The 12,563-nt window shown below is 34.8% G+C and overlaps 1 protein-coding gene across 1 annotated transcript in view; it reads right to left on the reverse strand.

Annotated features, from left to right (window-relative positions):
• Positions 1 to 303: 303 nt before the first annotated feature.
• The window catches only part of OTOG (otogelin), a 97,086-nt gene continuing 84,826 nt past the window's right edge, over positions 304 to 12,563 (reverse strand). Inside the window, exons 47-54 of the mRNA XM_062608917.1 lie at positions 12,241 to 12,281; positions 11,052 to 11,127; positions 9,939 to 10,117; positions 9,065 to 9,169; positions 8,510 to 8,629; positions 7,114 to 7,159; positions 3,126 to 3,205; positions 304 to 1,904 (exon numbers count right to left, since the gene is read on the reverse strand). Coding sequence (XP_062464901.1) covers positions 1,704 to 1,904; positions 3,126 to 3,205; positions 7,114 to 7,159; positions 8,510 to 8,629; positions 9,065 to 9,169; positions 9,939 to 10,117; positions 11,052 to 11,127; positions 12,241 to 12,281 — 848 coding nt within the window. The 3' untranslated portion in view covers positions 304 to 1,703. The remainder of the gene's footprint in view (positions 1,905 to 3,125; positions 3,206 to 7,113; positions 7,160 to 8,509; positions 8,630 to 9,064; positions 9,170 to 9,938; positions 10,118 to 11,051; positions 11,128 to 12,240; positions 12,282 to 12,563) is intronic.

Here is a 12,563-nt window from a genome sequence, read left to right on the forward strand (position 1 = left end):
GGTGTGAGAAATGTGTTGTTTTGCTTTGATGAGCAATGGTTTTCCAACTTTTGAATAAATTGACATATAGTTAAATTTTGCATTTTTGAGGATAAAAGTGAACTGCGAAGAAATGAGAAAAAAGATACAAGTTTCAAAAACACATATGCAAGTCTTCTTTGTTGTAAGATCACCAGTACTCGTGATAGCAGCAAACCCTAAAATTAACCATGTGCAGTGCTGAAAAAGAAACTACTAACACTGTGTTGAATCACATGATAGTAAGCAGCTTTACCAATGATAACAAAATTAATTGTAACAAAATAAGACTTCCTGTTGTTTATTAGATATTGTAAGAATGAAATGTACAGTATACAAAATTAGAATCAAAAATGTTCACATGATTGATTCTAACAACACATTTTTCTTTGGATTAAATGCAGACAAGCAAATTTTTAAGAAGGTATGTTGGTATCTGTATTCTATTATAGGATCTCAAGTATATCACTATGTGCTACCTACAATTTAAATCTACAAAATAGAAGCTACTGAATTTTTGCTGCATATTGGTGGCAATCATGGGAAAAGAATAAACAGCAACATTAGCTTAAAGAAGAAAAATGTTCATTACAACAAAATGTTAATTGTTGAAGTTCATAAGCAAAAACACTTTTGAACTTTCAAACCTTAAAACTGTATATTTTCAATACCAAATACTTGCATAAGAAGGTACATTCTACTATTCTGGTGACCAAAATTTTCAACTTTTTCTTTTAGACAGACACATAATTCTGGTTTTCTTTTTCCTAACGAATTTTCACATCTTTAAAATTACTGTTAAACAAAGTTCATTCTCCTACAAAACCAGTTTAAGTACTGTGTATTTCATAAGCAGAATGTTTTCATTTAAACATTCTATCTATAGAAAATATATGTATATTCTATAGAGAGAATATATAAAGTAATGTAAAATGGTTTTCATTTGTTAAATCTGTGTATTTTCACTTTGTGTCATATTGTTCAGCAGAAAGATAAAGTAAATACTAATGACTAATCTAGATAGTCTAACAATAACCTATCTGTTCATAAACTACATTTGCCATAATGCTTTTCACTGCGATACAAAATGTGCTAGAAAAACTGAAATTATTAACAGGGAATATTAAGTACAGTTATCAGTATTGACAATATTTCCCTGATTAAAAAAAAATAAAATCTTTAATTGGATTTCTTATACATGCTTTACTTTGCAATAGGAATATGATTTAAACTGAAAATTCACCTCATGTTGTCCAAGCATTTTTTCTTAATAGGCACTGAACGTATTTGCACAATTGCAATTTATTCAAAATAGGAAACTGCTGCCAGATAAGTCGGTCAAAGAGTTAAAACAGGATTGGGTGCCTGACAAACTGTGGGCCAGCCTTCCAGAGCAAAATAGAGGGTCTTCTTGCTCTTGTGGTATCTCTAACATAAATCATCTTTTAAGTTGGCACGTATCACAAGAACTCTTAAGCAGTCCCTGTGAATGAACACAAAGACAAATCACAATACAAATAATGAAAAAAAAAATCTGAAATTTAGAAGACCCCAAAAATATTTTTACTCTTTTAGCATGAAATTGGTAAAAGTAGGTGGATTTGGTATTATATTTTTAATAGATAAACTGTTCATATTTTCTTATACTGGGAACAGCTGGGCTTGCTGCTTTCTTTCAAGTTTTTTTAAGACCATTGGCAAGAACAATCTGTAGGCTCTTGGATTGAATAGCTGACCCAGGTTGAATTACTGGTGCAATACAATTGCACAGTTCGTCTTTGTAGTCCAAGCTCCCTGCAGCATTTGCAGAATCTTGCATATGTGTTGATGTTGTAGTTGTAAATGCTTGCAGAGGGGCACTTTCCATCACATGAAACAATGTTCACCTGGTAACAAACATGAATACTAATCAGCAAATTGAAGCAGTTAGGAGTTCGCAGTGAAGTTCAAAGATATGAGGCACCCATATCCAATGCAAAGCAGTGAAAAATTTGGAGTTATTTCTTCTACCCCTTAGGAAATCCCACAATATCTGAGTAATAAACTCTGAAGTATGTTGCACAGGTAGGTCATTTTATTGAGATGAATGACGACATTACCATCAATTTCAGTAACAGCAGATTTTGGCTGTTAACAGACATGAAGAAACAACTTCAGTTTTGGATTTTAAAGTATTCATAACAACATTAGCTTGAATATAGCACCAAACAGTCTGTCCAAAACTCCCTACAGTATTTATTTCAGTGATACACTGATGCAGTATTGTTATACTGGTAGCACTAAGGAGGAATATAAAAAGTCAATCCTTTGGAAAGGCAAAGGAAATTGTTATTAATGACAGCAAAATTGTAATACAGACTGTAACAGAAACAGTCATATAAACTGATAATTTTTTCAAGTGTAATAGTCAGGATTTGTATTTCTGTTCAATGAGACACTGAAACTAAATTTGCTGGCTGCTGAATGGTTTACTGTACAAAATGTACTTCCAGAGTAATTTCAGATGTTACGGCTGTTTCCCTGTTCTCTTTTATTACACTGTTCAAGGTGCTCTTACACATCTCGTATACGATGCCTGTCTGTACCCTTGCTGCTGCTCACACTGCCTTACTGCCTGGACATTGTTGTTGTGCTCCTACAGTAAATCCTTCAGCAGATACGTAGATAGTGCCTCATTCTTTCTGCACATTTCACAGTATGCTTGTGCTACTCTCTAAAAAAATACAAACACCAAGCCTTCAGGACCCACGATTGTTTTCTTCATGAAGTTGGCATTTAAATACTTTCCCTAAACATACGAAAATTAAGCACATCTGCAGCCATTTTATCTGTTCCATGTCACTGAAAGTTACATTCAATTTGCATGTAGTAATTGCAAGATTTTGTATGCCTAAATGCATACAAAAGCAGAAGTCACATCCCCTTGCTCTTATTATTTGAGAAGATGATTGCTGAGAGTGGAGTGTAATAGTAAAACAGCTCTATGAAACACAGAAACCTCTGCCTTGCTGAAATAAAGATGCAGACAATAGCGTTCCTTTTCTTCCTTTTTATTTCTCGTATTTTTTCTATTGTATTAAAAAAAATTGTGCTAGTTGTTTACTTACTGGTGTGTTACTCCTGCAGTCATTCTTGCGGATAGTCATCCTAACAGTCACCTTTTTGCAGAATTTTCCATCTTCCTTACCTGCAAAATGGGTATTGGTTGAAAAATATTAGCTCAAAATTCTAAGCATTTCAGTGACAAGAACATTTCTGAATATTTTGTGGTGTCAAGAAACACAAAGAAGAAAATACCCAATACATTACTGCACATACAAAACTCTGTCAAAGTGACATACATTGCATTGCTTTTAAACCTATTCTATTTAATTCATTAAAGTACCTCTGATACCTTCAATAACAATTATAAAAGGTTCATTCTTCACTCAGAAGCCTTTAAGAGAAAGTCCACTGTCTTTAAAAGAATACTGTAAAACTGATTGATCACCACTGGGAGACGGCTTGTTAATAATGTATAAAATGCATTTTCTATGAAATAACTGTAACAAGCTTTAATGGCAGCAGTTGCATTCCAGTGGCATAAACAAAGTTAAATCGAACACTTAACAGCAGAGCCTGATGAAGAATGGGGCTTCAGATGCCTTTACATTTCTGTATGTGTTTATTAAATAAGAAAAAGAACACCAGTAATCAAATGATTTTTTTAATTTACATTTTATTAGTATTATTTCCATAACTTTTCTCACAGAACTATGTACAAAGCAAATGGATGAAATAAAGAAGATAAGAAATCAGTAAATGAAATGAGGAGTTAAACTTCAGAAGGGCATAATGATCATCTGAAGAAAAGCAAAGTTTAGTGTAGAGTTCAGTTGTTAGAGAAAAGAAAGCACAGTATCTTCTTATGATGATCCTCTCTGTGCAGAAGAAGCCATATCACATTGCAGACTGTAAGAGAAATGAATAGACCATTTCATTATAACAGCTTCCACGGGGTTCAACAGCAGATTTTGCACACTATTATGCAGTCCTACATGACTCTCCACTTGGAAAGCTGCATTTTCTTGCAGCCAAAAACCTCAAAGTTGTTAACAAAAGGTCAATACTGTTAGCTCCAGAAGAGCAAGGGCAATGAAAGGCTCATTGGCTTGACCAATACCCAATACTGAACTGTGGCAGAGGTTTATCACATCTTGATGTGCGATGTCCAGTTCCCTGCTCTAATCATTTTCAAACCAGGTAATACTGCTTCCCAAAGAGAAATATCTTTTGTGGTGGGTTTTCGGGTTTGTTTTTTTTTTATTTTATTTAATATGTGAGCCTGCTACTTTTCCTAGACATAGCAGAGTTTCTAGAGCATGAAAGAAAGTACAGCAGTCAATCTTCTGGAAGCAAATAAACAAATACAATCAGAAATGGGTGGCTACTGCTCGACTGTCATTGAAGTTATGCTTTGGGAAAAAATTGAGGAAGGAGGGGGAAAAAATCGTTTTTGAAAATACAAACCTTATGACTATTTCATGTTTCTCACAGTCCTATTCATGTCCTTTCTTCTTTTACATCGTACATAGTGTGTAGGGTGGAGATTTCAGTGCAGCTACGGCTATGACTTCATCCAGGCCCTAGCAGAAGTACATCATCTCTCAAAGAAATAGATTAGAGCATATTTCCATGCATGTACTTTAGTGTCCAGTGGCTTTTAATGAGCTCTACAACATAATAAACTTTTCCATCAATAACCTTACAAAATATGTGAGCATCTTAGACATGTTGTAATACAATGAGATTCTTTTCACAGTCTGTACAATTGAAAATCCTTGCTTTGTTTTTGAGTTGTCTTGTAACACTGCTGTCATCTAAAGTGATGTCAATATGCAAGAGTAGTATAGATTTCAGTGTAGTACTCCTGGAGTCGTAAGTGTAATTTAATGAGGGACATATCAGTGATGTACAAAATTATTGTCATATTTCTTACAGAAATATAGGGGGATGTTTTCACAAATGCCAAAACAATTGCACTCATTCCATGTTACAATTCAAAAACTTAACACACTCTATTAGGAAGAACAAAGATAATCTCCAGCTTTTATGGAGTAAACACAGGGTAGTTATTTTCAGTATACTGTCCTAACTATGGATGGGAAAGAAATGAGTTGCTCTACTGTATATGCCACTGGAAGCAAAACTATACAATACATCATCAGTGAAAATGTTGCTTACAGAATAAGCTTTAACAAGCAAAGCCATCAGTCTCAATGTTTTACAGCACCGTAAAACATTTTTAAACATGGCAGTTTTATACATGCAGCAAGCTAAAGACTACACGAGTGCTTACTACAACAGTACATTGTTGGCTAACAACAATGCACTGCCCACACAGTGCAAAATGAAAACCACAATAAAACCAAAATCTCAGCCACTCTGAACCATGAGCAGTTACACTACACTGCGGCTTTTGGCATAATCGGGTAACGTGAAACCTGACATTCCTATCAGGGAGTACATTGTTGGAAATCAACAATGATGCTGTTTGGATTGGTCCTACTTATTTCTAGGAAAATGTACCTGTGTAACAGCTAGCATAGGCTGTGGGTGTGACTGGACTAACAGAGAATGGGAGGAGCATTGACACTGAAGAACCTGGTAAGAATATTACATATTGAACAGAGTACACGTTACAGAGGATTCCCTATCAGTATGAAACATTTTGGAATTACTAGATTTTAGGATATTTGAGAAAAAAATTCAAGCTTTTCACAGGATCACAGAATGGCTGATGTTAGGACCTCTGATGGTCATTCGGTCCTACCTACCTGCTCAAGCAGGGATCACTGTGCCAGCAGCTCAGGACCATTTCCAGATACTATTTACATTAGTAAGCCTAATGTCAAAACCTATTGAGAACTGGCTACAGAACTAGGACAAGTGCTTGAAACACAGGTCCATCAGAGTGAAAACACATGAAGAGATATTACCATTCCCTCACAGTGATGAGGAGCAGGAAAAAAGCAGGTAAATCTTCCACAGTTTGTACTACAAAATGTAATACATAGTGATTAACACCAAAAAATACCTCCCACTCAGCAACATATATCCCACTGCAGTGACTGTGCACATGGTACCATATCTGGTAGTCACATCAAGTTCCATCGCACCCAGCAGGAGATACCTGCACTTTTTTCAATTCTCTCCCACAGTTTATCTCCTACTGTCTTTGGTTATTAGGGCACTACTCCAGCCTCTTGTGCAAACAAAGTGAGATATTTGCACCTTTTAAAAGATAGTACATTATACTGTCCAGTATAAAATCTCCTTTATAATTATTTATAACATTGTCAACTTCAAGCATTTGATCTAAATTCTTCAGGTTAGGTATCTGCCCCAGGCTAAGTGCTTCATGAAATCAGCCAAAATGTTTCAGCTATGTACCTATATGTTAAGAAAAAAACGTACTTATCTCTTGTTTATATTAAGGATTAGCATATTTGGAACCTACTCTGTAAGGAATATTTTATTTTATTTTTTTTCCAGAGAACCTTCATTAGCTTTCATGGATGTTAATATAGATCTTGGTAATCAATTAAGGGAGATTTTTTTTACTATAAATTCTTTTAAAAGATTTTGCCTGAAAGCATCTGAACTATGTATACTAATGGACTCTAAGACTATATTACATTCAATCAATTATTGACAGTATCAACTTAGAAACTGCATAGATCAATCTTTTACTAAAGATATGAATGTAGAGTAAGCATGTTTTAAGGTGCCTTTCAAAACACAGCATATTTTATTATACTAAAGCCATAACTAGTATTTTGAGGAGTTTTACATAAGAACTACAAAATACTCAAGGTAGCAATTTTAGTGACTTGGCCAGCCACAATCATTTTCAGTGGAGTAAACCCTTTGATGTTAAACTGCTTTCTTCTGCTTTAACTCCACTAGTTTCACTAGTATTTACATGAGTAAAACTAAGAAAAGAATGGCCTTTGGGATTAGTGAATCAAGCTTTCATGCAGGAAAGAATTAACCTAGTTTCCAAGATAATAACAAATTAGACTTGTGAGGCAGGAAGTGTCATTAATCACTTACATGTTCTGCAGCATCCTTCTAAGAATGGCACAATATAGCCTCCAACCTGACCAAGAAAGAAATAAAGAGGAAAAAACTTGATTTTTTCTAACATTCATGCCGGTATACCTGCACTACTAGAAGTATCTTCCAGATAAAGCTCTGCAACTTTATTCAGACAAATGCTCACTCAGGTGAATGGATGAAATTTTGGCTGTAAATGATCTAACTTGACTGTTTTAGCCCAAGTGAGTATTAAGTGGCTTTTACTGGGCACCATTATACATCACCAGCTATCAAAATAGCTCCCACATTTGGAGAATGAATGACTGTGCTAAGTCCAACTCCATCATTCTGACTTCTTGTAGAGGCCATACTGACAAGAGCAGGCTGGACAGAGCCTTGGGTGTCATGGTTTAGTGTGAGGTGTCCCTGCCCATGGCAGGGGGGGGTGGAACTAGATGATCTTGAGGTCCTTTCCAGCCCTCACTATTCTATGATTCTATGACAATCACAAAAAAAAAAAAAAAAAAAAAAAAAAAAAAAGAAAAATCACAACCCCCCTGCTTCTGAATTCAAAGCAGGAAGAAATCTCATCCAAATGAGAAGTTACCCACTCCCCATACAGGAGATCCATCTCTGCCTTCAGTGATGTAGCATGAAGCACTCCCCAAAGCACTGTGGGAAGAACAGCTTTTTCAAAAGCTCTCACAAGGGTACATTGAAAAAGAGCTCAATTTTTTATACCCACATCAAAAAGCCTTTCACCTGCTACATAACTGAGACTTTCTGAAGAACCAATACATCATTATCTGCAAGGAAGAACTACACCCAGACAGTTTCTTTAGATCTGTTCTCTGCTTATGCACCATTATTCATTAAGAAAAGTATCCTCCCATTCACATGTAAATGTAGAGTTAAAGAAAGTAATATGAGATGTGGCCTGCCCACATTTTCTGACATTTAGTCTAATCTCATTTTGCAAATTCAAATAGAGCTTTTGCTTCTGCTGCAAAACTAGTCCACAAAACTTTGTCTCACTGTGGAAAATATTTTCCTGATATTCAATTGTGACAAATCAAATTGCTATACACAGAAAATCAGTTAGAAAGGAAAAGTCCAAGCCAGAAAATCATCCAAGTTCAGACAGCTGTATGAGGATTATTTTGGCATTACAAGGCTCTATGAAAAGAAGTATTTTCTGAGGTTAAGAAGAGGTCTCTCAGCTGTGTAACTTGGAAGTCTGGTGGCACACTATCTGTGTATAGTTAGAGCCTCTCACCTTTGAATGTCTGGGCAAAAACGCGGGCATTGCAAGAATTAATAAATTCTCCCTTCTTCCAGTAAAAACATCTTTTGTCAGTGTTAATCTTTTCATGCAACCATAAATCATGCAAAAAATGTATCAAACACTGACCTTCATACATTCAGTTTCATTAAAGGGCGGGCAGCCAACTGAAGAGGAAACCGGAACTGGCCCTATTGCTGTGTTAATGCATTCATATCTGATGCAGTTTGAAATCCAAACAGTACCAGGCTGTTAAAAAATTGTAAAATAGAAACCTTACTCAGCCACTTAGCAAAAAAAGTACTATGAGTATTTATAACACAATTCCATTGAACGTGATCTTGTCTGAATCAAAAGTAATAATTATGGCAATATATAATTTAGAGTCATGCTAAAGTTCTGTTGAAGTACTCAACTTAAAAGTCCGTTAAATAGAAAATGTTAAACAGATTCTAAAATAATCAAGTTGATGATAATTCTCTGCTATATCAAATCCCTTAATCTTCATAGACAAGTATATGATTGGCTCTCCAAGAAATTAATGTTGTGCACATGCAAAACTATTCCTAGTATTTTGCCTAACAAATCTCTTCTTTGCACATTTTATATGGCAACATATGTACAGTATCACATAGTTTTTTCTTACTTCTAAATATTTTGAGTGAGTAAGAAGTATAGACTTACCTTAAAATTGGAAACTGTGCCATTACTGAAAATATGGAGACAAGACAAGTTCTTACAGCTACCACAGCAAGCTGATAAATCTTTTGGAGGCTGATAGACTTGGTTCTGCCAAAATCAAATAGGTTATTCCTTGTATGAGACTGTCTTGCAGCTTAACATTTATTACTGCAGTGGGCAAATTTACTTTTTTTTTTTTTTTGTATCCGATTTTAGGGATTTTTTTAAAATAACTTTCAAATCACATAGTTTACATTTGTACAAACTGTACGTTCATGATACCTTTATAAAATACCTTTGATGTTAGTTGAAGCAAATGGGGAGAAGTTCCAGCTCTGAGAGAATGAACTGGTCTTACTATCATTTTCAAATGTAAGACTACAGCTTCAAGAACCACTGAAATTTTTACTTTCTACACATTAGAAATCAAGTAAGTACATAACTAGAGAGTCATCTATATAATATATTCCCATGGCAATCATACTTTGTAAAAAGACAACCTATCATTTGCTTATTTTATAAAGCTGTTTTCACCACATTTAGAATTCTTGTTTTATTTATAATTACTCTCTTCCTAATTCCGATTGTGCTAATGTCTGCCATTAGTTTGTATCAGTTTGTGAATACAGCTGAAGTAATACAAGGATGCAGTGGGGCAGTGTACTGTGTACTTTAGTTTCTGTAAGATTTACGTGTGGGGGGGGAAGTGAAGGGAGTGAGACTTTCATAAACTTCCATCAGAAACACAGTAGCATAGAGGTAGACCTCACGACTACTCTTTCCATCTTGTTCCTATGACTGTAGCTACTCAACAAACATAAATGAAATTTAAGACCACCCGTCCCAATATACATATCTACAATTCTGAATTTCTTACAGGTTTGCACTTGACATCACAATCTATTGAAGTCTGGTTTATTCGGTAGTATTTGGTAGAGGGATCAATCACATTAGTACAATGATAAATGTGGCAAATGCCATCTGTGCCATGCTCCACGATTGTCTGTCCAGGAAGCAGCACACCTCTCTCATTACTCAGGCAAACTTTGTCTCTCACTACAAAAAACCACAAAAATAAACAGCGTGCTCAGGACAATCAATTTGGTATCAAAACTCTGTTAAAAAATGTTTTAAACAGTAAAACAGGAATGCAAAAAGCTCCCCTGCCTCTTTAACAATTATGGGTCAGGTTTGCATATATAAATGTTTAATATCAGTCCAATGCTTCACTACAATTACCAAATTACTTCAAACAGAACCATGCATGTAATCTAAATATATATGTAATATTGTATTAGCTGAACCACCATAGTGACAGTGCATGCTTCTTCAACTGATTTGTTTTGTAAGTCTACTTATGATAAGAAATATATTTAAGAAATATCTGTTTCTCCCCAATGATTACTGAGGGCACAGAGGATAATTAGCTCAGAAGTACACATCTTTGCTGTAGAAATCTAGACAAGGACAATCCCAACTCTGTTGGCCAACTGGGTTCGCCACAGGAATTATTCTTTCCTGAATTTTCACAGATCTTATTGGGCATATTTTAAGATGAATTTGCATGGTGCTGAATACTATTCTTGATCTTGTAAAGCACATAACCATGCCACCAGCTCCTGAGAAGTCCCATAATGGGGACATACACTCGACATTGAGTGTATGTTTTAGTTTCTTGCTGGAGTCCTTACTTCAGCTGAGCAAAACGAAGGCTGCTGAGTCAACACCACTCAATTTGCCCAAAATGCTGCTATTTACCTGCACAGACCTCCTGCTGAAGGAACTGATAGAATACAACAACAGGCCATAATCAACCAAGTATTTAGCTGGAGCTCTTATTTTGTTGCCTTTTCCTACACTATTTCTGAATTATGTCAGTCAACCCTTTCCTCCTCTGTACATGCTCAAAGTGAACATCTGATTTATAATTACCAATATACCTTAGTACTTGAAAGGGTATTTATTTGAATTAAATAATTTTCTGACTTACCACATTTATACTTAACACAGTTACAGATATTTTCTGTACTGTTCTGAAACTGATCATCTCTCTGAAGTTTCTGCCCCTAAGTGTATAAAAGAAGAAGAAAAAAAAAAGGTAAGTGAAACAACAGTGTTGTCTTATCTGTATGATCTTTTTCTTTAAAACACCTTTGAGTCAGGATTTGAATAGCACTATCTCTTGCCCCTAGAAACCTATTTAGAATCCATTTTCATCAGCCACAGGGACACTTAATTTGGCAATGACAACCAAATGGGAATTCATTTTTTTTTACACCTGAAAAAGAGGAATTGGTGTTGGTGTCAGTACAGCAGACATTTAGGACAGAAAAGACTATGGGAGGCCAAAAAATAAATGAAGTGGCTTGCTTTTGTACAGAAACATCCATGAAGTGTATTCTTTCATGTAATATCTTGATAGAAATAGTATTACAAGAGCACAAATGTACTTTTGTTTTCCTTTTATTATTTATATGTATGCATATTAAAATTTTTCTCCTAATTTTCTGCAAGTCCTGATTCCTTATGCCCATCTATGAAATGAAAGTACTAACAACAACCTTGCTTACAAAACATTTTGAATTTCTTTTATAAAAATAAATACTATTTCCAATTCCTTCCTAGGACTCCAAATCATAATTTTTGTTATTTACTCTCATTTAAATATTATTTTCTCCATAAAATAATGACAAGCAAAAAGTATACCCAGTAATGACCAAGAACCTAACCCAGCAATGATAATAAGTACTTTTGCAATGCAGAACAAGTCACAATGAAACACAGTTTCTGCTTTGTCAGTGGTCTGAGTGCATGATATATCCTAACATACTCCCTATAACAAATAATATTAACAAAACACTGATGCTTTAAAAGCATTTACTTCTGACCCTTTAAAAAAAAAATTTCATCCTCTGCTGCACAAAAGCAGTTTCATCCTACAAATACTTCAGGGCAGGATATGGTCATAAAAAACTCCAGAAATATCAATGCTATACTGCCATTTTATTCTGCAAGATATTTAAACTTAACTAGCTTCTTAAAAATGGATATATCTTCTTGTAAAGCAATAAAAAGGAGAATGACATGGCATTTCATATTTCACTGATAAAACTAAGATGCTGAGAAATAGATTTATTAAGAAATTAAGTAAAAAATACTGACAAAGGTTAATTTCATACCAGTTTGCACTGAGGTTTGGGGATTGTTTCACATGCACATTCTAAAACAAAATACAATAACAGAAACAACAGTTTAGAAAGTTATATGTTATTTGCTTAAAACAGAGCATCAAAGAGAGTAGAAAAATCCAGATTTACAAGTCATCACTGAAGAAATTCTGCTGGTTTTTGAAATATACCCATCTGGGGAATTCAGAATTACGTTTGATTTCTATTCCATCCTGAAAAATAATACCAGCTTCTATGACCACCTTTACTTATTACAACTATTTACAGCATTGTATAAATTGCAATCCACCTGAGCACATTGAAAAAAATCATGA

The sequence above is a fragment of the Pezoporus occidentalis genome, unplaced genomic scaffold (assembly GCF_034315485.1).
Source record: "Pezoporus occidentalis ecotype Australia unplaced genomic scaffold, CSIRO_AGI_Poc_V1 ctg131, whole genome shotgun sequence".
NCBI lineage: Eukaryota > Metazoa > Chordata > Aves > Psittaciformes > Psittacidae > Pezoporus > Pezoporus occidentalis.